Here is a 25,808-nt window from a genome sequence, read left to right as displayed (position 1 = left end):
GTAAAATAAATGCATATATAAATCAAAACTGTGAACATGCATCAATCTCAAGTCATACTGTGTTTTATAAAGTCAGGCAAGAAGTCTTTAATAAAATCATTTAAGGGACTATAAAATATATAAACCATAACGTCTTTTACTTACTGAACCGAGATTAGTCATAAACTGGAAATATTAATTTTAAAACTATAGATAAAATATCATGAAAATTGTATATAGATTCCTGTTTTCAAAACTGTCTAATGTCTTTTCTGTATTGCATACAGTTTTTAATATATATAAGTTTGATATATGTTGAGGGATTTTTTAAAAAGAAATGCGATTATCTCTGTAAACATTGAAAGTCAGGTAACAAATAACACAATATATTCAAAATCTCAATCTGGGTATCTATGACGAGTTTATTCATGAGTAGAACTTTTACACTAATTCTGAAAATTTTCATTATTCAGCAATTGGGATCATACTTACTTTTGCTTTGCAAAAGAGAATTTAACAAGTTTATAAACAGACATGTGTATGGATAATTGTTTCAATATATTTTATGTTTTACTTTTACATATAAATGTATTCTGCATTAGGTTAGTTACCTGGCGGAGTTGCCTTTCTTCAAATGTTTATTTCTTAAAGAGATTACACCTAAACATCCCAGAGACTTTGAAACATATCTAAGGCAGTACCTAAGTCACATAAACAAAACTGTTTTTATCAATACATGTACTACTGATTATTTATGTAACTACTCAATCAACAATTCACATTTATATGGGATGTAACACTCAGCAAAAGATTTTTTGGAACCTACCACATCCATTTTTTCTTCTTTTTCTTTCTTTTCTGCTTCTTTCTTTTTTTGTTTTGCTGTGATACTAAGAACAGCAGTTTCTACTTTCTCTTTTGTCTTCTCTTTCTTGTCTTCTAACGGTGGAGGATAAGCATAATGCGATGGTTTAGCATTAGACCTAAACTCTAAAATCGGCATCTGAATAATACAACATATATCTAAATAAAAGTCAGTAAATTTCCTAAAACGGTTTCTGTACATATTAGAGGGATTAAATCACTTTGAATGTTCTGTTGACAGAAAGTTCATAATTGCTTTCATAAAATGATGGCATCTTACCCAGCCTACATTGCACACTAACTAAATCTTATCAAAAGTATATTGACAATTAAATTGTAAACTTATATAAAAAATTCATACTGGAAATATTTGATTTCTGAATATGCTACTATTTTATCTTTCTAATTTTCCATGCATAATAACTTTTATATCCTGATTTTTGACTGCTACCATGATTATTCATGTTTCATTGACAGTCAAAGGACCTCTTTTTACACACAAAACATATTTATAAATACTATTATTTGTTTAAAGAAACAAGAATGCCTGTTTGTCATTCTTATCATAGTCCTAATCATAAGTCAAAGTATTGGAAATCAGGAAGTAGGTGTCCAACAGTTCCACAAGGCTCACATAAGTTACAACTCATTGATGAGCTGTTGACCACTTTACAAATCATTATGTTAAGTAGTTTTGAGAAACATGTGACCCCTTATCAAGTCATTATGTTAAGTAGTTCTGAGAAACGAGTGACCCCTTATCAAGTCATTATGTTAAGTAGTTTTGAGAAAGGCATGACTCCTTATCAAGTCATTATGTTAAGTAGTTTGAGAAACTTGTGACCCCTTATCAAGTCATTATGCTAAGTAGTTTTGAGAAAGGTGTGACCCCTTATCAAGTCATTATGTTAAGTAGTTTTGAGAAAGGTGTGACCTCTTATCAAGTCATTATGATGAGTAGTTTTGAGAAAGGTGTGACCCCTTATCAAGTCATTATGTAAAGTAGTTTTGAGAAAGGTGTGACCCCTTATCAAGTCATTATGTTAAGTAGTTTTGAGAAACGTGTGACCCCTTATCAAGTCATTATGTTAAGTAGTTTTGAGAAACGTGTGACCCCTTATCAAGTCATTATGTTAAGTAGTTTTGAGAAACGTGTGACCACTTTACAAATCATTATGTTAAGTAGTTTTGAGAAACGTGTGATCCCTTATCAAGTCATTATGTTAAGTAGTTTTGAGAAACGTGTGACCCATTTACAAGTCATTATGTTAAGTAGTTTTGAGAAATGTGTGACCCCTTATCAAGTCATTATGATGAGTAGTTTCGAGAAAGGTGTGACCCCTTATCAAGTCATTATGTAAAGTAGTTTTGAGAAAGGTGTGACCCCTTATCAAGTCATTATGTTAAGTAGTTTTGAGAAACATGTGACCCTTTATCAAGTCATTATGTTAAGTAGTTTTGAGAAACGTGTGATCCCTTATCAAGTCATTATGTTAAGTAGTTTTGAGAAACGTGTGACCCATTTACAAGTCATTATGTTAAGTAGTTTTGAGAAATGTGTGACCCCTTATCAAGTCATTATGATGAGTAGTTTTGAGAAAGGTGTGACCCCTTATCAAGTCATTATGTTAAGTAGTTTTGAGAAACGTGTGATCCCTTATCAAGTCATTATGTTAAGTAGTTTTGAGAAACGTGTGACCCCTTATCAAGTCATTATGTTAAGTAGTTTTGAGAAAGGTGTGACCCCTTATCAAGTCATTATGTTAAGTAGTTTTGAGAAACGTGTGACCCCTTATCAAGTCATTATGTTAAGTAGTTTTGAGAAAGGTGTGACCCCTTATCAAGTCATTATGATGAGTAGTTTTGAGAAAGGTGTGACCCCTTATCAAGTCATTATGTTAAGAAGTTTTGAGAAATGTGTGACCACTTTACAAGTCATTGTGTTAAGTAGTTTTGAGAAAGGTGTGACCCCTTATTAAGTCATTATGTTAAGTAGTTTTGAGAAAGGTGTGACCCCTTATCAAGTCATTATGTTAAGTAGTTTTGAGAAACGTGTGACCCCTTATCAAGTCATTATGCTAAGTAGTTTGGAGAAAGGTGTGACCAGTTATCAAGTCATTATGTTAAGTAGTTTTGAGAAACATGTGACCCCTTATCAAGTCATTATGTTAAGTAGTTTTGAGAAACGTGTGACCACTTTACAAATCATTATGTTAAGTAGTTTTGAGAAACGTGTGACCCCTTATCAAGTCATTATGCTAAGTAGTTTGGAGAAAGGTGTGACCCCTTATCAAGTCATTATGTTAAGTAGTTTTGAGTAAGTGTGAAGAAACTGTTTGTTTGACAAACAGATGGCCTGATGGATGTTCAAGATCATTGCAATATAGCCACAACTCCTAGAAATGGGGTATACAGTAATAATTGTAAATTTCAAATGTAGGATTTTCTGTGAAATAAAAAAGGTGCTATTTGATGCTAATTACCTTGAGGTCTTCATTTAGACCAATAAGACATGTTGGTTTGAATGACAAACACAGGAAGTGGCTAAGTGGATACCAGAACCAGAACTGTGTGAATACCAACATACCAACCACAGCCTCTAGATTGGTGTGGCCCATCTTAGACTGAAGAGATATTGTCATGTTACGACCACCTATAAAACAAAATAAAAATAAATCTTCATTGGTGTGGTCCATCTTAGACTGCAGAGATATTGTCATGTTATGACCAACTATAATACAGAATAAAGATTAAACTTGATTGGTGTGGTCCATCTTAGACTGCAGAGATATTGTCATGTTATGACCAACTATAATACAGAATAAAGATTAAACTTGATTGGTGTGGTCCATCTTAGACTGCAGAGATATTGTCATGCTACAACCTACTATAAAACAGAATAAAAATAAAACTTGGATGATGTGGCCCATCTTTGACTGCAGAGATATCGTCATGTTACGTCCGCCTATATAACAGAAAAAAAATAAAAATAATAATCATCTAACAGCAGCCACTCTTATCACTAAAAAGGAATTCATGTATCAACAACATACAATTTTAAAAGACAAAATCTATGGATTGAAATTGGAGATTTGATGATTTTAATACAATTTAAGAAGAACTTATTCCTTGAATTTGATCAAGACAACAAATCTAGTATTTTGGTAGGAGTAGGCAAGTGCAAATTACAGTACTGACCAAATATCATACATTATTTCTATATCATTCAGGCATTTAAAACAAATGGCAAGACTGCTACTGGGCAAGATGAATACATGCCATGTGACTAGACTTTCTTTTGAATGCTACAACTGCTATTAAAAGAACTCAGCTCTTTAATTGAAAGACAATCAAAAGTGCTATTATAATCATAATTGAACATCCTTGTTGTTTGGTCTTTGTTGGATAGCTGTCTAATCGGACATCATACAACATCTCTGGTACCCACCATCTTCTCTTTGAACCAAATTTCATACCATCAATCTTACTGACACGTGTCATTCTTAATGATCTATTACACCATAGTGCATAAAAATAAATAATCTGATGTCATTCTGTAATCTTATTGGGAGTGGCCAAACATTTATATACAGATAATATCACCTACAAGTCTGAGGCATTTAGTGACAGGTATATATATATATATATATATATATATATATACATATTGTAAGCTTTATGTGTCATTTAGGTGGGATCTTTGGCCCAAAGTACCTACTAAAGGTAGGAAATGGGAGCAGTGTGTCCTTTTATCTAGAATTGTTTATACACAAAACAAAACACCATAACATAATACCTTACATATCAATGATTCACTTTGGCCATTTAGATAGCTCCAGTATTTGCTTTCATAACTGCATCATAGATTCTTTAGGCAACAGTATTTTAAAACTTACATAACCAACATCAAGGATTTATTTTGGACAATATGCCTAACATACCTGCATCAATAATGCCTTGGGCAACAATAGCTCCAAACTTTGCCATTACGTCTTCATGTTTGTCACTGATAACCTTGGCATACATTGTACGGAAATGGGCAACCTATAATTAGAGAATGATGCATCATGGGTTAAAATTTGATGTAAACAAATGGGCCATCTGAGAAGATGATATACATATATACAATGTAGTCTATAAAGTCCATATGTCCTCATGAACCAGCTATTACTCCTGTGTAACACAGAACTATTCTGTACAAGTAACCTATCTGTAATGTTACGTGAGCAGCGGTTTAAATTAAATGAATAAAAAATCAGTAACATTTTTTCATTTACTTTCCAAAGGTTTACGTGTAAGGTGTTTAATCTAACATCTCAGATAAATTACCGTCAATTATGGAGGAGTATTCATTAAGAAGTACATATAACATACATTAAATATGCACAATCTCACTAGGTGACACAGGTTCACCCAGAAATTGTTTTTTGGATAATTGAGAATCATGGGAATTGAAAAAGGTTATTTGCTTGCTAATGAAGATTAAGGAAATTAAAAATTGAACAGGTCAAATGTGTTAATAGAATTTAATAAGATAATATGTGTTATGGTCACAAAGGCAAGCTCAATATCTATAGACATTATAATACGTTGCTTATTAAAAGAAATGAAATACATGAACATATCTATATCTGTTCTTCAAACCATGAGTAGGATATGAAATCAGTTTTCATTGAGGTCAGAAATTTATATCCTTGAATCGACATCCAATTTGACATTATATATTATCAAAAGTATGTCAGATTTGAGTCTCCTAATCGACACCCAATAATTAATTCCCAATTTGATTGGGTGTCAAGTTATCTTTAGAAAAATAAAGATAGAGAAGATACCAAGGGGCTATCAACAATCATGTCCAATAAAAACAAACAACACCATGACCACAACTTAAAACGTTAAAAGGACAAATAACAATAACAAACTTATAAAAATCTCATTGCAAATTAAAAGTTTTAGTTTCCCTTTTCTGTCACTGTCATTATGAACCTTTTTTCATTTCATTTTTGTTCATAATTTTGACATTTTTCAATGACTATGGCCTATCAATGCCATGTAGACATCCATTCTTAGTCAAGATTTTTCAATGACTATGGCCTATCAATGCCATGTAGACATCCATTCTTAGTCAAGATTTTTCAATGACTACAGCCTATCAATGCCATGTAGACATGCATTCTTAGTCAAGATTTTTCAATGACTATGGCCTATCAATGCCGTGTAGACATGCATTCTTAGTCAAGATTTTTCAATGACTACAGCCTATCAATGCCGTGTAAACATGCATTCTTAGTCAAGATTTTTCAATGACTACGGCCTATCAATGCCGTGTAGACATCCATTCTTATTCAAGATTTTTCAATGACTATGGCCTATCAATGCAATGTAGACATCCATTCTTATTCAAGATTTTTCAATGACTATGGCCTATCAATGCCGTGTAGACATCCATTCTTAGTTAAGATTTTTCAATGACTATGGCCTATCAATGCCGTATAGACATCTATTCTTAGTCAAGATTTTTCAATGACTATGGCCTATCAATGCCGTGTAGACATCCATTCTTAGTCAAGATTTTTCAATGACTATGGCCTATCAATGCCATGTAGACATCCATTCTTAATCAAGATTTTTCAATGACTATGGCCTATCAATGCCGTGTAGACATCCATTCTTAGTCAAGATTTTTCAATGACTATGGCCTATCAATGCCATGTACACATCCATTCTTAATCAAGATTTTTCAATGACTATGGCCTATCAATGCAATGTTGACATCCATTCTTAGTCAAGATTTTTCAATGACTATGGCCTATCAATGCTGAGTAGACATCCATTCTTAGTCAAGATTTTTCAATGACTATGGCCTATCAATGCCATGTAGACATCCATTCTTAGTCAAGATTTTTCAATGACTATGGCCTATCAATGCCATGTAGACATCCATTCTTAGTCAAGATTTTTCAATGACTAAGGCCTATCAATGCCGAGTAGACATCCATTCTTAGTCAAGATTTTTCAATGACTATGGCCTATCAATGCCATGTAGACATCCATTCTTAGTCAAGATTTTTCAATGACTATGGACTATCAATGCCGTGTAGACATCCATTCTTAGTCAAGATTTTTCAATGACTATGGACTATCAATGCCATGTAGACATCCATTCTTAGTCAAGATTTTTCAATGACTATGGCCTATCAATGCCGTGTAGACATCCATTCTTAGTCAAGATTTTTCAATGACTATGGCCTATCAATGCCATGTAGACATCCATTCTTAATCAAGATTTTTCAATGACTATGGCCTATCAATACCATGTAGACATCCATTCTTAGTCAAGATTTTTCAATGACTATGGCCTATCAATGCCATGTAGACATCCATTCTTAGTCAAGATTTTTCAATATTTGAAATAATAGTTAATGATTTAGAAAGTAAAAGATCAGATCGCAGGAATCATTCAAATGCAACACAGAAGAAAAATCAGCAGACTATAACAATTATATGAAGAGATATTGTCTACGCAACAGAAAAGATCAAATCTGTCAATTACATTCTGTTAGATTGCAAAAAAGTAAGAAAATAAAAAATATTGATTTATATCATTACTTGCTCTAACAATTATAAAGACAAAACTTGTAAAAATTGCATTAATGAACCTACGTTTAAAATTTGTCAAAAATGCTCCTTTAGAAAAAAGAAACCTGGTCTTGCTTAATTACAGTAATCCTGAATGAGATCCCCATGTAGGTCAAACAAATTTTTGTGCATGGGTCTTTCATTATCCCATTCTTTCTTTTTCTGTTGAATGTTTGTTGATTTGAAAGATCAAAATTACTTTGATTTAAGGGACAAAAAATTTAACTTTATTATGATGTAAAATTGGACTTCAATTTAAACAATCAGGGTTCTTGTTTGAACCAATGATGGACTTCAATTAAAACAATGAGGGTTTTTGTTTGAATCAATGATGGACATGACCAACACTATATGCTCCAGCATTTAATTTTTCTGAGCCACAAAGAGCATACAAGGTAATTGAATAATCTAGTCAGAGATCTTTGTATCTTATATTTCAAAGCTATGAAAACTATTATTGCCAATAAATGAGGACAGTTTTATTTCCAATGATGAATTATTATCTTAAAAATAGCAAAAGTGAAGAATCGAAACTGTTGTAAATTATTATTTTTCATGTTGTAACTAAAATATAAGCATTTTATGATGATAGATATCATTAATTACATAACAAAGGTAGACAATAATTTGCATATATCAAATTAACTAATCAACCTAATTATATAGTTATAATTAATTACTGCTATATGATCATCAAGCGAGATTATGTCATTAACACAAATACTTTGGGCCATTACCAAGAAATATCATTATGAAACTTTATCAAAGAAAGACAGCTTGAAGATGATAGTCAGATACATTTATTTATCTGTTGGTCTGATAAATAGTTGTGGAAAAATAATTATAAAAAATACCCCAGGGAAGGTTACATGTACTTTTTGAGTTCATTCAGTTTGAAAATTGTTTGATGGTTGCACTATTTTTCAAAGTTCAAAGATTTTTTTATCCCTTTAACTATTGTTATCAAAATTCCTTCCTGCTTCATTAATCAAGTTAATAAATTCAATGTTTCCACAGAATTTATAATATTTAATTGGACTTATTATACAAAATACAAAATAGCTGTTGGTATTGTCTCTACAATAACTCAATAATTCTCATTGAGCTAGAAACTGACCTAAGGATGTTCCCTACTCTGTTTCAAAATAACAAGCTTTTTAAAAGATTGTCATAAGTTAATACTATATAAATAACAGAATTAAAAAGGCAGACCATTTACTTGTTTTTGAGATAAAAGCCATTGAAAATTTGGCAGCAAACAAATGTGTCTAGATTTTTCATTCATTTAACATTGGCACCGTTTTTCTTTCAAAAACTATGAAAAATAAACATTTATAAGATTTAAAAAAAAAAGGCTTTTAAAATAATATGTAATAAAAATATAAAAAGAAAAGTATGGGTTAGCTGACAAATTTTTAATTGCACTACATCGATAAAATTCTGAATTCTGACAAAAAAGTCAAAAACAAGAGCAACGAACATCCTTAAAATCGTGATATGTGCAGTGAAAGGAGAGCTAGTATTATTAGTAAAACTGTTGAAGGACAGCTGTCAAAACCTCAACTGTCTTTAAACATGTGATGTTCTCTTCCAAATCATTCCATTGTATTGATTTTAGAAGAAAAAGAGATTTTTTTAATCTAATAGATCAGTTTGGATTTCCTGAAATTCCTATAGTTGAACTGAATGTTTAAGAACACCATTTTTGTTTAGTTAAAAAATATGTTTTAAATTAAGAATTAAACTTATTAATATTAACACAAAGGTGACTTGTTACTGCAAGATTCTTAAATCTAAACATTTTCAAATAATTACAACATTTTACTTTTACAACAGTTGATTTTTTTCTTACAGACATTATAAATACATAATAAAAACCAACTGTTAAGATGGATAGACTGGTTACTACAACAACTTACCTTGGGACAGGTGATTTCATTCTGTTGAACAGTAACCATAGCTGAAGCAATCAGGGCTCCTTGTCTGACATAGTTGACAGGATCATTGGTCATTGGTTCAAGTAGTCCAATGGCTTCCTGCAATAATACCATCACAATATTTCATTTGCAGTTGAAGTAACTGAAAAACTGTTAAAAAACTAAAACTAATAAATACTGCGGAAGGTAATTTTGTGGAAGAAGTATCATTATCTTTTATCATTATTGAGTCGGGTACAAAATCTACCAACACAGAAACACCTTTTACATGGTGGAATTCAGTTCACATGAAATAAAGAACATTTTGTTTGCCACTTTAGATGAACCTTTCATTATTGTTTTGTAAGGGTGGGGGCTGAAAAACATATAAGAGATTGACCAAGGTGGCACCTTTTATTATTGCCCAGTCAGTTGTGTGGCATGTTTGGGATTACATTTTCCTGACAGAATCACCTTTAACTATAGCCCTTCTATTAATGAATAGTCAATTCTGGTGGGGATATCAGCATTATGTGAATAATAAGAGAAAGGTGTTACAATTTGATAATCAACTAATTGCCATGAGTTTAAAAAAGTTGTGAATCAATTTCACAGTGATCAAAAATCTGCCTTGAACACAAAAATTCATAGCTACAAAATCACCTTTTTAGTAAAGAAAAAACACATTTCAAGTATATCTGTAAACTATGAGCGCATTTGTTTCTAACCTAAACGATGTGAACGATAAAGGTCCTTAAACGATGTATTTGTTTCTAGCAGCTTAAAGTTTACTAAATGATAGTCATCGATGACAAAATTTTGAGTTAGAAACAAAGGCACTCTAAGTTTAATATTTCTGATTTCTTTTTTTCTTCTTATTTCAGATAAACAAAACATGTGACAACAAAGATTTCAACAATTCTTATTGTGATAAAAATATCATTTTGGAGGATCTAGATACATGTATATGAAGTCATTTATGGTATCTTAAATAAAGACAAAATACCCATTTGGTTTACTGTTCTGTGAATCATTGTTCACTCAGAATAAAATCAAAATTATGTCCTACAAAAGTACACTGGAAACATATGTCTATAGATTCTGGTACCAACTATTTAATAAATCAAGACCCTGGAAATGAATAGATTCCTCTCAAATGACAATTCAAATTGAAAGTTATTGATCAAGGTCTTGATACCCATCAGATCAATGAACAAACAATTCACAAATGTCACAGGACATTGTAAAAACAATGTTAGACAAATTATCATGTAAATTGGTGTCCTCCATTAACCCAATCAGATGACCATTTCACAGGAAACAGTTTGTGATATTTAAATCTTAGCTTTATTGGTCTCTGTAATTGTGTCCATTGTTTTACATAAATATTCTATCTTGTTGTATATCAATACTTTATTTGTGATATGGGTATGAAATCTACTATATGTACATTGCTGCTTGGAGTATTTTTATGGTCTATGGAATTAAGATGGTCTCATACATGTTCTTATTTCTAGAGCTTATACTATACAATTGAAAATGGAAATGGGGAATGTGTCAAAGAGACAACAACCCGACCATAGAACAGACAACAGCCGAATGCATATATGAGTTCAAAAGTGACATCTTTGAAAATTACCAATGTTCTTGAATCTGGTTACTTTAATGAGTTATTCAAACGATTCAATCAAAACTTTTCTTACAAAGCAACTTGTTTATTTCTTAAAAATGTATTTAATTGAATTCCATGAAAAAAAGTTTCAATATTCAAATTTTTTATCACTTCATGATGAATTTAAAATACAATTACTAACTATCAAACTAATTGGTTAACCTTTATATGATTTTGGTGTAAAAGTTTAAAATACAAATAAATTATGGGAACTATCATGCCAAATAGCTACAATGTATGCCATAACAAAAGTTACAACAGAACCTGCCAAATAAATAACCATACAAATGGCCAAAACATCTGATAACTTGTGATAGGCAGTATAAATGACCACATTACCAAACACATTGCCCATCAATGCCAAGATCTATAACCATCATTGGTACACATTTAATTTCCACTTGTTTCCGGAAATTTAACATTGATTTCAAGGTTATTACTCCAACTAAAATAAAATTGCAGTGACTCTTTATCTACATTATGTATCTCTCCAATAAAACTGAGGCTCAACAGAAGTTATAATCATATTGTGAACATCTTTGAAATAACAAAAATTCCAAGATATTTCTAAAACCTGAAAGGGGGAAACTACTTAATAATGGAACTCCAGACTTAGTATGTTAAGGTTCATACTGGGTACCATAACTATTTGATGAGATACACATTAGTTTCTCACCAGGTCAAAATTTTTATAATTATTTTGTGTACAAATTGGTTATTTTGTCCTTTGAGCTAAAAAAAAAAAATATAATGTTGAAACTGAAAACATTCATTAACTTTTATGCTCTATCAGCCAAACTTCTCAAAATCAATTAGAATATTTATATTGGTATAAAAATCCAACACAAAAATTGTAGCAAAATATAATACCAACATAACCGTAGCAAGCAGAAAGTCATATGTAAAGGGATTTTATCTAATGTATTTCACAAGTAACCATCTAGACCCTCAATTCTGACTGCAAGTTGCAGGCATCTGCATGTTCTCATTGGCTTCCAATATTAATTGATCAAGATAAGTAATTTAAGGACTGACCACATCTGAATAGATCTATTCCCTGGATCATTGCCTTTTATTTTCCCAAACCAACATGTGTTCAAAATTGATGTGGTGATCATGGCTAAAATATTACTTTTATACTCCTTGTATTGTTTTAAGTCTAACAAAGTTTCATTTCTTTGATCATTTAAAACAAACTTTTAATTTTAAAAGGAGACAAAACAACAAATTTGCACCTTTTTTCCCTCCATTTTACATGCACAGATTCAATTCTGTTTTTATAACTATTTAACAACTTGAAGAAGTTAGTGTCAATTATAATTACAAAGATAATTTCTCATCTCCTTAACTATGAGCTTAAATGAAGAAACTCAACAGAAATCTAACTAAACTATCTGATGTAGACAACTGACCAAGATTAATTACCACTATACCCTCAGAGAATATACCATAGAAAAAATAAACTATCAAATAAAAAAAGTGGTAGCTGATCACATTAATCTGAGATTTCCATTTTTCCAGCAAGTATTTAATCGATGCCTTTCCTTCCTGATTAACCAAAGATTACATAAGTCAGAATCTATGTCAACACAGAACACTCTGTAAAGATGGTGTGACAAGGTAAACCTGGTATCATGATTTCAACTGTATTAACCCTAAACTTTTAGTATAACTGTACTAAACCTTTATTATAACTGTACTAAACCTTTATTATAACTGTACTAAACCTTCATTATAACTGTACTAACCTTAATAATAACTGTACTATTTCAATAACTGTACAAAACCTTTATTATAACAGTTCTAAACCTTTATTATAACTGTACTAAACCTTTATTATAACTGTACTAAACCTTTATTATAACTGTACAAAACCTTTATACTAACTGTACTAAACCTTAATTATAACTATAATCCGTTAAGGAGACTGTATCATGCAATCTAGATGTCTTTTGTTCATTTTTTTTGTAGTTGTGTTGTTGTTTCATTCACGTTTAACCATAATCTCCTTTATTCATGGCATTGGGATTATAACTGAACTTACCTTTAACCCAGTCCCTGCACAGGCTATACCTAATGCCATGGCTGCACCAAACCTCACATGGGGATTGTAACTGAACTTACCTTTAACCCAGTCCCTACACAGGCTATACCTAATGCCATGGCTGCACCAAACCTCACATGGGGATTGTAACTGAACTTACCTTTAACCCAGTCCCTGCACAGGCTATACCTAATGCCATGGCTGCACCAAACCTCACATGGGGATTGTATCTGAACTTACCTTTAACCCAGTCCCTGCACAGGCTATACCTAATGCCATGGCTGCACCAAACCTCACATGGGGATTGTAACTCTCTGATAACAGTGAAACAACACTTGGGCATTGTTCTGGTGTTCTGGAAGTAAAAAAAAACAATCAATAAAAGCATTAACCCATCTGTTGTTTCTTAAATAAGCCATTTGTATGACTGTAAAATGTAAGAGGCAACAACATTGACCTAACAAATAAATGCCATACAGACTGTTATACTCTTCTGTCTAAAGGTAGCATAAGTACTTCTAATTATATATATGGAATTAGTTTTTTCATCATATAACATTGGATTAAATTGACTTAAAATCATTTTTTAAGAGCCAATATTTAGAGTCTTTGCCTTCCATGATGTGTACAGTAGTATTAGTAATTTTGAGTTATATAACACTCCATGATAATACATACTGTAGTATGTGTCGCTAGACTACAAACATATACACAGCATGCATCCAATGCCAGTACTTCATTTATATTCACCAATATTTAAAAAAAATTACAAAGCCTATCCCAGCAAAAGGAATAACAATGAAATATTTAAATGTCAGTTTCCAATGAACTATCGGTTACTGACAGGAGATTATCTGTCAAGTTTCAAGTCTTAATAGAATAATATAACATTGTTAATACAAACACAGAAACAATACTGTCAAGGGACACCAGCAATTCCACATCATAAACAAGGAAGTAAAACCTATGAAGTCAGCTGTCCTTTTCATCACTGATATACAATATTATTGAATGTCAATCAAAATTTCTAGCTACCAAGTTCAAAAATACATTTCAAACAAAAACATCTTGACTTAAAATTTCTCACATGACTGGGCAAATGATACTGTTAACAGCAAGACAAGTTAAAAATAAAAACTATTTTACATACAGATATATATGTATGAATATGTGATAGCTCTTAAGACATTTTCCTTGGGGAAAAAAGTTGTGTTATACAAGGCTAACTTCACAAATTTCATATACTTTGTTTGAAATTCAGTCCATCAATTTAAGAACTGCCAATTTTGTCTTTCCTTTTATAGCAGAATGTGATCATATGCTTCTCTGACATTGTGGCAACTCTTGGACTTTGTCCTCTAAAATGAATAAACTGTTAACAGAGATATGTCTTCTTGCCTGGATATAATTGCAAATGTTGAAATTAAAACAGCAATACCTTAAAATGTAAACTTGGCAAAAAGGGGAGCAATGAATGATGTAATTAGTTTACTTATTTACTTATTTCACAAATTCACAAACTGTTTAGAAAGTTGGGCTGAACCCAAGCAAAACAAACAAATCAATGCAGGTTCAGAAAATGAATAAATTTCAAGTTGTACCCCAGTACAATCAGAGAGTAAATCTTTCGACATTTCAAATTCACTGTTATGTAATTATAGGCAGATGTGTGCTCTTTCTGTAAAACAGACAAAATAAGTTGAACTAATAAATCATTTAATCTAAGCACAATTATTTATCGATAATTGGTGATTAAATATATATTTATATGTATTTTTTCATGTTCTGATCAATCGACAGATGACAACTGCTGACTGATTAATACTAACAAGAAGAGAAAAAAAACCAAACCAACTACATCTGGTTGTAAAATTTCAATGCTAGCCTTGACTTGTGCTGACAGAATTAGGTATTTTAAACAATATCTAAAAGTTGGTAGGCTGAAGTTGGATAGCTTTTAATTCATCATTATTACACTAAATTAAAATGGCATTAAAACAAATTTGACCTTAACCATTATGTTCGAATTTTTGTAACAGTAGACACTTTGGTTAAAACACAGAAATGTTTGTAAATTTCAAGCTAGGCACCCTAAAAAAGATAATGATATTGTTTAGTTTGAATTGGCTCAGTGGTTTCAGAAGAGAATATTTTTGAAAAAGTTTACAGGTTGATGACAATGATGTTTAATGTAAATCTTAACCAAAGTCAATAAGGTGTGATTGTAGGTCATTAGTGACCTACTTTGGTCTAATGCTGGCCTACTCTGAAAAAAATGCATATTTATATAATACTATTATTAATAGATACAAAGATATCTAAAATCACAAGAAACTCCATCAACATTTACTTGGACGTAAACCAAAAAGGCTAAACAAAAGTAATTGAATCTTAAAAGTTAAGAGATATGACCAATTCTTCTTACATCAAAAAGTTGGAATCCCTTAAAAGTATCCACATACACAGTAACACGAGATTAGATACTGGTTGTGGACATGCAAGGTAAGGGACTTAACTGAGCACTAATCAAATAGTTCATCCTCCACATTGTAGCAGAGAACTCAAAACGATTGTTATGCTTAAACTCAAAGCTATTTAGTGTAAAATATTTTCTGTCCAGAAATTCCTTAACAAAACAAAATAACTGTAAAAAATCTGGCTTATTCACTACACTATCCCATGTATTCCTTTAAAATTCTGTCCTTAATATGCAAATAATTCAAGAGCCAATATTTAGAGTCTTTGCCTTCAGTGATGTCTAAGAGTAATTCCAATATCATACATACATTTGCTAGCTTATAGACTAATTTTCTGAGGATTTCAAACTATAGATTTAAAGTAATGTAAATTCAGAAATTATTGCGAGGTTTTTTATTAATGTGGATAATATGACTGGGCGAGTATCGCAATAGTAAGAACTCACATTTTAGTGTCTGATATGTATATCTGTATGCAGATTTTCCTGAAATCGCAATAATTAAACTCACAGTTTTGTCCATTCTTCAACAATGGCAATAATAAAAGGAAGCAAATGCACGCAATAATATCTGAATTTACAGTAACAGACTTTTGGAAAAATCTTCTTAACAGTTTTACTACTATCAGAAACCTTACAGTCCTGTTTATCTAATATTTACCCCAAAAAAAGAAAGAAAAAGAAATAGATGTCTCTTTTGTTTCCGCAATTAATATCTACTTATCTTTATTTAGACGTAATTCTTAGATATAGTCTCTAAATAACATTACAGACAACGTGGATCATACAGAGGTATATCCTGTCATAGAAACTCTAGATGAAAAAATAAATGTCATTACCACAGGTAAACAAGATTTAGTCAATACTGACGCAAGATCACAACAATTAGTGCAATATTGTCAATGTGCACGGAATTCTGCTCTGGTAAACTATTGAAATTCTTTCAAGTTAATATCAACTTCAATAAAAGCTACGCTTTTAGGGTAAGGATTAGGTATAGTAAACATGCAATATTGTTGTTAATTTCTTAAATAGATTTATAAATTGACAAAGAATTTTGTTTTGTAAATATTTATCAAAACAAGGTTAATGTATTGTTTGATTTTTTTAAGTATTTTTGACCTTAAGAAATGTCAAACATCTTTGATTGGCAATGAGACTTGTTAATGGTCTGTAACCAACTATTATATGTAATTGTAGCTTATTGAAATGTCTTGCAGCACATACAATCTTTTCTGTGAAATAGCACAATTCTTTCTCTCTCCTAAGAACAAATAAAAATTAGAAAAAAAAAAGAATCATTGATTTTTAATTTGAAGTTTTAAAATACTAGAAAAAGTGACAGATGTAATGCAGTATACCTCTTTTTCAGAGTGGGGAAATAATGATGTTCAGAACATGTAAGAAATGGTAAAGAAATGAGTATCATACACACTCACTGCTTATTCAAAGTAAGACAGGGAAACTGATGAAGTGAAGAATTATGCTCCACTGTCTTCAACACCTGCTAACTGATAGTGAGGTATATCATTGATAACTGTTTCCAAATATCAGCTGGTCAGTATAGTATCTCTGGTCAGTATAGTATCTCTGGCTATCTCTTAAAAATGTATGCAGATAAAACTGTTAAGTGTGGATTCTCTTTGAGGAAAGCAAACACTTGGGAAGAGAAAGAGGTAAAGCTGTAGAACACACATGAGTTATACAGAAATGGAAAAGATCCAACCATTGTGTAAAAATTAAAGCAAACTTGAGTTCTTGGAGAAGGACCTACACAGACCATCACATTTTTTTGAAGTGAATAAAAACGTGTTAGTGATAAATCAATGTACCTTCATAATTTAAATATGTAGTAATGTACCACCCTAACATAAATTGACATTAACTGAACTCAGATTCATTCCCAGAAGTTTTAAAAATAATTTCAAAAGAAACTCACTAATAGGTAAACCTATATCATACAAATTCTTATAAATCACAGGATTACCAGAAAACTAGATTGGTCAAAGTAAGAAATAACTATTTTTTGCAAAGAAAGGTCAGGCGGTCTTAATAGATGTAGAGGGCCCAATTCCAAAAAGTTTGAAATGAAAATAAATTTTTCATGAGATAAAAGTATAAAAGTGCATCACAACAGGTACTTGTACATGACAAGTTGTATAGAAAAGATCACACTGATTGTATAGTCAATATAAATATAAGAAGATGTGGTGTGATTGTCAAGGAGACAACTCTCCACCAGACACCAATTGATTTAGAAGGTTAGCAACTATAGGTCACTGTTATAAGGTGATAAGTTCTGCAAAGCTATTTTAAGTTCACTATGAGGCCATCAACATAAGAGGATCAAAAAATTTGACCAAAAACTTTATTAAGCATACAGCTTAATACTGTATCTTTTTTTATTGTTTTACTTGTACATATCTTTATATATATTTACTATACCATTTAAAGTTGGATGATGAATAAGGCCCTTATCATAATATTAAAATACGGTTTAAAATGTCATTTCAAGTGTCAAATGATACCTTAATGTACGCTGATTCCAAAAATATATGGTTTCTATATAATTTTGTTTGAAATAAGAGAGATAATTTGTTACTTCTGGTCTGAAAAATGTAACTTCCGGTATTATTTGATAGTTTATTTGACACTGATTCCAAAAATATATGGTTCTATATACTTTGACATCAAATAAGTACAACAAGAGTGCACACGCTGAAATGTCTCGCCTTCTTTACTAACCATTGATTTTAAGTTGATAGTCCTAAATACAAAGCTTTACTACAAGTAACACATAAACTTAACATGATCCAAGAAAATGAGGTCAAGGTCAGATAAACCAAACAAGAAATACATGTACACCTTACAATCATTCAATGAACCAAACATAGTTGACCTATTGCTTATTGTTTCTAAGAAACAGTCTTAAACAAGAAAACTTAACATTGACCAATGAACCATGAAAATGAGGTCAAGGTCAGATGAACCATGCCAGACAGACGTACACCTTACAATCAATTTAGGCATTAAATATAGTTGACCTATTGCTTATAGTATCTAAGAAACAAACTTAACCATGAAAACTTAACATTGACCAATGAACAATGAAAATGAGGTCAAGGTCAGATGATACCTGCCAGACAGACATATACACCTTACAATCCTTCCATACATCAAATATAGTTGATCTATTGCTTATAGTTGAAGAAAAACAGACCAAAACACAAAAACTTAACACTGAGAAATGAACCGTGAAAATGAGGTCAAGGTCAAATAAAACCTGTGAGACTGACATGTACATCATAAAATATTTCCATACACCATTTGTAGTTGACCTATTGCATATAGTATTAGAAAAAAAGACCAAAACTCAAAAACTTAACTTTTACCACTGAACCATGAAAATGAGGTCAAGGTCAGATGACACCTACCAGTTGGATATGTACACCTTACAATCATACCAAATATTGTAGACCTACTGCTTATAGTATCTGATATATGGACTTGACCACGAAAACTTAACCTTGTTCACTGATCCATGAAATGAGGTCGAGGTCAAATGAAAATTGTCTGATAGACATGAGGACCTTGCAAGGTACGCACATACTAAATATAGTTATCCTATTACTCATAATAAGAAAGAAATTAATATTACAAAAAATGTTGACTTTTTTTTTAAGTAGTCACTGAACCATGAAAATGAGGTCAAGGACAATGGACATATGACAGACGGAAACTTCGTAACATAAGGCATCTATATACAAAGTATGAATCATCCAGGTCTTCTAGCTTCTAAAATATAAAGCTTTTAAGAAGTTAGCTAACGCCGCCGGATCACTATCCCTATGTCGAGCTGTCGCAGGCTCGACAAAAATAGCTACTTCCGGTTTACACAAGGTCATTTCCGGTTGACTTTTTCAAGGTCATATTGCTTGCAACCTAATTAAATAAACTGCTTTACTGAGCGCAGCTGGATACGCCCGCAGAGGTCCAACCCTGAACAGTTGGGACAAAAATGGACACAATATTCAAGCTTGATACAGGTCTGAATTTGGATTGTAATTAAATATTTGACATATTATAGGTTTCTGAATAAATGTAGTCAAAGAACTTGAAATTGGTTATATGAAATGAGTTTATATTCAATTAAAGATTTCTTGTTGCTGTGCAATACACTGTGCTGTTGCGCAATACTTAGTAAATCTGTTGTCAGACTATAAACAAATAAAGTTCAATTTCTTCTCAATGTCATATTTGAAATTTATGAAAATCAATAGGGAGATTACATCAATAGCTATAAATAATTCACTAAAGTTTCATGAGAACTGCTGAAAGCATTTTTGAGTTATTGTCCAAAAACTGGAAAATCCCCCCTTTTTTAATGAATAAAACCCCTAAATTCAGAAATGTAAAATCTAAAATTTATAAAATTCCAAAGGGAGCTTACATCAACAGATATAAACAATTCACCAAAGTTTCATGAGAACTGCTGAAAGAACTTTTTAGTTATTGTCCGAAAACTGGAAAATCACCCTTTTTTATGAATAAAACCCTGTAACTCAGAAACGTAAAATCTAAAATTTATGAAAATTGAAAGGGAGCTCATGTCAATAGATATAAACAATTCACCAAAATTTCTTGCAAGTTGGTGAAAGTATTCTTGTGTTATTGTCTGAAAACTGGAAAATCCCCCCTTTTTTAATGAATAAAACCCCAAAACTCAGAAACGGTAAATCTGAAATTTATAAAAAAAACGAAAGGGAGCTCACGTCAATAGATATAAACAATTCACCAAAGTTTCATGCATATTGGTTAAAGTTTTTTTGAGTTAATGACCGACTTGTTGACAACGGACGGACAGACGGACGGACAGACGGTCAACTGTATACCATAATACGTCCCGTAAACGGGCGTATAAAAAGTCCTAAGGCTTAAGCATGAATAAATATGAAGTTAAGGCAAAGGTCAAAATCTAGAACCTCAAAATCAACCTTGACCTAAACCAAAGACCTCAAATCAAAATACCTTAGGTCTTTATTAGATATGGTTAACGAGTTATATTACCATACACATAATTTTACATATAAAAGGGGAGAAAACTGCCATTTTATATCAACGTACACACACTTTCATCTAAAATTTATGTGTTACGACATGTCTCAACTAACAATTTAGTAAAAATATGTTGTCGTTATCTTATACGGTTTTTGAAAAGAAGTGAACATAACCCAAAATCAAAATTAAGAATGTGACCTTGACCTTTGACCTTGACCTACCGTTAATTTTGTTTTTTTTTTGTACCAAGGACCTCAAATCAATGGATCCTAGGTCTCTATCACTTATGGTTTACCAGTTACAAATGCATATCACTTATATCTAATGCATAAGGGGAAATAACTCTCATATGGAGTCTCCAGAACGCTTCGGTCCAAACCAATCTCAACATCCTGAGGATATAACGAGCAAATTGGTGAAATAATTTTGTCGGAATCTTTAGCGGTTGCCAAGGAGTAGCAAACACAAGAAAAACAGTGATCTGGAAGATAACTCTTACAAAGAAAAGTATCGGTTAAGCAGGGTCAGTTTTGAAAGCACATATACTGTTCAATATCATATACCAAATATCAAATCGACATCTTGCGAAACAACCAAACAGCGAAAGAAAAAAAAAATAATCAGATCTTTCCACGGAAAAGTGGAAAGTCCTAATTATCTGTGAAAAAAGTTCTCCCAGAATATATTTTTCTGTGATATATGTTCCACTGGAACTTTTTTCACAGTAACAAATTTTGGCTCACATATTCACAACTATTCTATATATTATAGTTAGACTTGGGAGGATAAAAAACTTTAAAATGTTGTAATGACATGTCCATTAAAGAAGATCGTAGATTGAACTTTAGAAGTAAATTGTCACGTTTTGTTTGTTGCTAATAATTGGGTTGCTGTCTGAATTAATTATGTATACTTCACATTCCCTTTAAAATCATTCATAGAAATTAAACATTGCTTAAAATATGTTAGCATACATGTATAATTGCTTTTATCGTCTGAGAGTAGTTTTTTGTTCTTCTTATATTCCCTTTTAGATATATTTTTAGTTTTCTGTTCTTCAACTTCTGCTATCTTGCTAGGAAGAGCTAGCTAGGTAGATCTAGACAACATCCAACTCAGCCCAACGATCTTTGGGTGTGTGTGGGGGCACTTATTATGTAATGAATGGAAGGGATGAGTCGCTGGGATAGGTCACTATTTGAAGCTTCATGATATTGCATGAGGTTGAGAAATTTAGGTGAAATATAACAAAAGGTTGATGATTGAATCTGAAACTAATCAGATGTCGATATTTTTTTAACAGATGCAATTAAAATCACCAGAGATTGTGTATATATGTCTCTAAAATCACTTTTGTAAATGTTTAAGATATTTGTCAAATCTATTTACTAGTATCTCCCCATGAAATAGCGTAGCAATTATAGCTATGTGCAGGTATATATATTATTTGAAATAAATTATTTGAAATCTCCGTTTTAAAATGTTTGTGTTGCCTTTAGATTATCTTACTGAGTTTAAATAAATATAATCGAAGAAAAAAGCATTTTCCTAAAAGTTTTCTTATGTTTTCACGTTTTAAATGTACGTAACTTGAAATAATCACTTGTGTGTTTACAAATATTCAGGAGATTCGGCTATTTATAGATAAGTGTTACCTATGTACCGATATGCATGATTGGTAACCAGGCAAATCTATTTACTAAAATAAAGAGTTCAGATCCGACACTCTACGGGATTAAAAAGCATTTACTAGGTTTGAATTGTCCCAACCAATCAACGAACTTTAATTATGACAGCGTCAGTAATATCTTCCAATCAGGTAGTAAGAAAGCCTTCAGCCCGCAGACTGTCCATCGTTCAACTCTTAATACCGAGGAGATGGTAATTATTTTCAGGAAGTTATAAACTTGATTATGGAGGAGAAAATTGAGAAATGCCTGTCATTGGTTTTAGTCAATAGAAATTAAAATGTGATACAAGCTATATATGTTTGTCATATTATCCTCAAGATACTAAAAATAAATATACAAGATGTTAAAATATCTAATTTTTTCTAGAGTATGTTTTAAAATTTCTATGTTACTTATGGGTGAAAAAATAAAACCATTAGACTTAAAGTAAGCTCTGCCAATACATACTGTTAAACAAAGTCCTTTAGACTTGTTTAAAAGTCATCAATTACCACCCTCCTAAACTATCCAACCATACACAACATTTCAAAACTGTAGAATCAATTGACACATTTTCCGATAAATCAATCTGCATCAAATTAACAGCAATCTTTGATATTTAGATCTAAAATGGAACTACCTGCAGTTTGAAGCAAACTTTGGCATTGCTGATTATAAAAATCTGTTTTTTTCTGATTAAATCAAAATCCAGTGAAAATGACTATTCTATCAAGTTTGATGTAAATTCAGAATGAGCAATACAAGTAAGTCAGCAAATCTATAAGTTTGTTCTAAACATAGACTGACAATACAGCTATTAAACTTCAAAACTTTCAATTTACATTTAATCCTCTTTCATAACAACTTTTATATAATTTTAATTAAATTAGACTCTAACTGGTAGTTGATGTCAATGAAATAGTTAATCATAGAAAAACTCTCTTGATATTACCAAAGTTTTGTGTATTAACCAAAGTTGATTACTCAATACTACATCTTTTGTTATAAATAAGATAATAATTTTAAATTAAATGGACAGATGTACAAATGTCTGTCTATCATATACCAGTAGACCACTGGAGAGTAACTGACTTCCAACATAAACCAGTAGATTAAGTGAGTAACTGACTTCTATCATAAACCATTAGGTCAAGAGAGTTACTGACTTCCAACATCTAACAGTAGCTTAAGTGAGTAACTGATTTCTATCATACACCATTAGATCAAGAAAGTAACTGACTTCCAACATCTAACAGTAGCTTAAGTGAGTAACTGACTTCTATCAAAAACCATTAGACCAAGTGAGTAACTGATTTCTATCATAAACCAGTAGATCAAATGAGTAACTTATTTCTATTATAAACCATTAGAATAAGTGAGTGACTGATTTCTATCATACACCATTAGATCAAGCAAGTAACTGATTTCTATCATAAACCATTAGATTAAGTGAGTAACTGATTTCTATCATAAACCATTAGATCAAGTGAGTAACTGATTTCTATCATAAACTAGAAGATTTAGTGAGTAACTGACTTCTATCATAAACCATTATATCAAGAGAGTTACCGACTTCAAACATATAATTGCAGACCAGATGAGTTACTGGCTTCTAACATATGCCAGAAGACTTTCAACATATACTTGTTGATCAAGTGAGTAACTGGCTCCCAACATGTACTTGTTGATCAAGTGAGTAACTGACTCCCAACATATACTTGTTGATCAAGTGAGTAACTGGCTTTCAACATATACTTGTTGATCAATTGAATAACTTACTCCCAACATGTACTTGTTGATCCAGTGAGTAACTGACTTCCAACATGTACTCGATGATCAAGTGAGTAACTGACTCCCGACATGTACTTGTTGATCAAGTGAGTAACTAACTCCCGACATGTACTTGTTGATCAACTGAGTAACTGACTCCCAACATGTATTTGTTGATCAAGTGAGTAACTGACTTCCAACATGTACTTGTTGATCAAGTGAGTAACTGACTTCCAACATGTACTTGTTGATCAAGTGAGTAACTGACTCCCAACATATACCAGCAGACCAGGAGAGGAACTGACTTCCAACATATACTTGTTGATCAAGTAACTGACCTCTACCATTAACCAGATACCAGTGAGTAGCTGCTTTCCATCAAATACCAGTAACTTATTATCATCATATACCGTGTGAAAACTGACCATGCAGAAGTGTTATTGATTAGGATTATATCCCAATCTTAAATGGTAGGAAGATAAAGTGTTTTTCTCTAAGACATAATTTTTGCAAGAAATTTGAGGAAAAAATCAGAGAAGTACAATAAAGTGAAATTTAAAGACCTATTAACGAAAAAAAGATTTGCACAGAATAAGTAGCTGTTCATCATACAAATATCAATAGGATGTGGTAATAAGCTTTATACTGTAATACTAGTAACTACAATCAGAAGGCTTTAATACAGATCTTAATTAATCATATACAATACTAGTGATATGCTAAAACATTTATCAAGGGAATTCTTACAAGGAAAGATCATATATTAAGGCAAGTATAAATTAAATAAGTCTCTCTTTTTTCTTGCTTTCCTTTGAAGTGGATTAATGATCTATTACGTTAATTTCTAAGATAATTTAAAAAATATCTTTTATCAAATATCTTAAAATAAGCCTGTTATCATATCAGATACCTGTACTACTATTCATGTTATATCTACAAATTGTAAAATACAATTTATCTTTGTTTTTGTCTCGTCTGTATTAATTGCTAAGATATTTCTTAATACTGTCACTGCAAATCAAAATAGCATACTGTAAATAAACATCAAACTACAGAGGAATGGTCAAGAAATCTATTTCCAATAATTAAAATAATTCATCTGTTGTAATTACTTTAACTGAGAGAACTTTGTATCAAGATGAACCTTACTTTGACAAATAACCAAAGCAATTTCACCAAAACAATTCCTTCAAAGTATTCCATTGATGTAAACTGTACTGTATATAAATTCAAGTCAATATTTCTGTGGTTGTCTTCTGTTGCTGTACAGCATATTTGTTTTTCATTTATTTTGTACAGTTTGTCCTTGTGTTGTGCTGTTGCACCACTGTTCCAGTTTAGGGGAGGGTTACTTAACTGCCCAAAAACATGTTTCAGCCCACCACAATATGTATGTGCTTGCCCAAAGTCAGGAGCCTGTAATTCAATTGTTGTTTGTTGCTGTATATCATATTTGTTTTAGTTTGTTGTTTTGTACATAAATCAGGTTGTTGATTTCCTCTTTTGAATTGTTTTTGTTTTGTTATATCAGGACCTTTTATAGCTTACTATGCGGTAAGGGTTTTGCTCATTGTTGAAGGGTGTCATTGGTGAACTATAGTTGCTAACATCTATGCCATTGGTCTCTTGTGGATAGTTGTCACATTGGCAATCATACTACATCTCCTTAATTTATATTAAGTGTATTTCAGGATGACTACTATTTCAACATCCTGGACAG

General features: G+C 31.6%; 1 protein-coding gene across 2 annotated transcripts in view; it reads right to left on the bottom strand.

The window, feature by feature from the left end:
* Positions 1 to 25,808, bottom strand: part of LOC127737376 (26S proteasome non-ATPase regulatory subunit 1-like) — a 182,298-nt gene that overhangs the window by 2,203 nt on the left and 154,287 nt on the right. For both annotated transcript variants that reach the window (XM_052247992.1, XM_052247991.1), the window contains 5 exons: positions 13,355 to 13,469; positions 9,402 to 9,518; positions 4,785 to 4,887; positions 3,327 to 3,496; positions 806 to 982 (listed from right to left, as the gene is read on the bottom strand). In XM_052247992.1, coding sequence (XP_052103952.1) covers positions 806 to 982; positions 3,327 to 3,496; positions 4,785 to 4,887; positions 9,402 to 9,518; positions 13,355 to 13,469 — 682 coding nt within the window. The remainder of the gene's footprint in view (positions 1 to 805; positions 983 to 3,326; positions 3,497 to 4,784; positions 4,888 to 9,401; positions 9,519 to 13,354; positions 13,470 to 25,808) is intronic.

The sequence above is a fragment of the Mytilus californianus genome, unplaced genomic scaffold, assembly GCF_021869535.1.
Source record: "Mytilus californianus isolate M0D057914Y unplaced genomic scaffold, xbMytCali1.0.p SCAF_4, whole genome shotgun sequence".
NCBI classification, from domain to species: Eukaryota; Metazoa; Mollusca; class Bivalvia; order Mytilida; family Mytilidae; genus Mytilus; species Mytilus californianus.
This window is presented reverse-complemented; position numbering and strand designations above follow the sequence as displayed.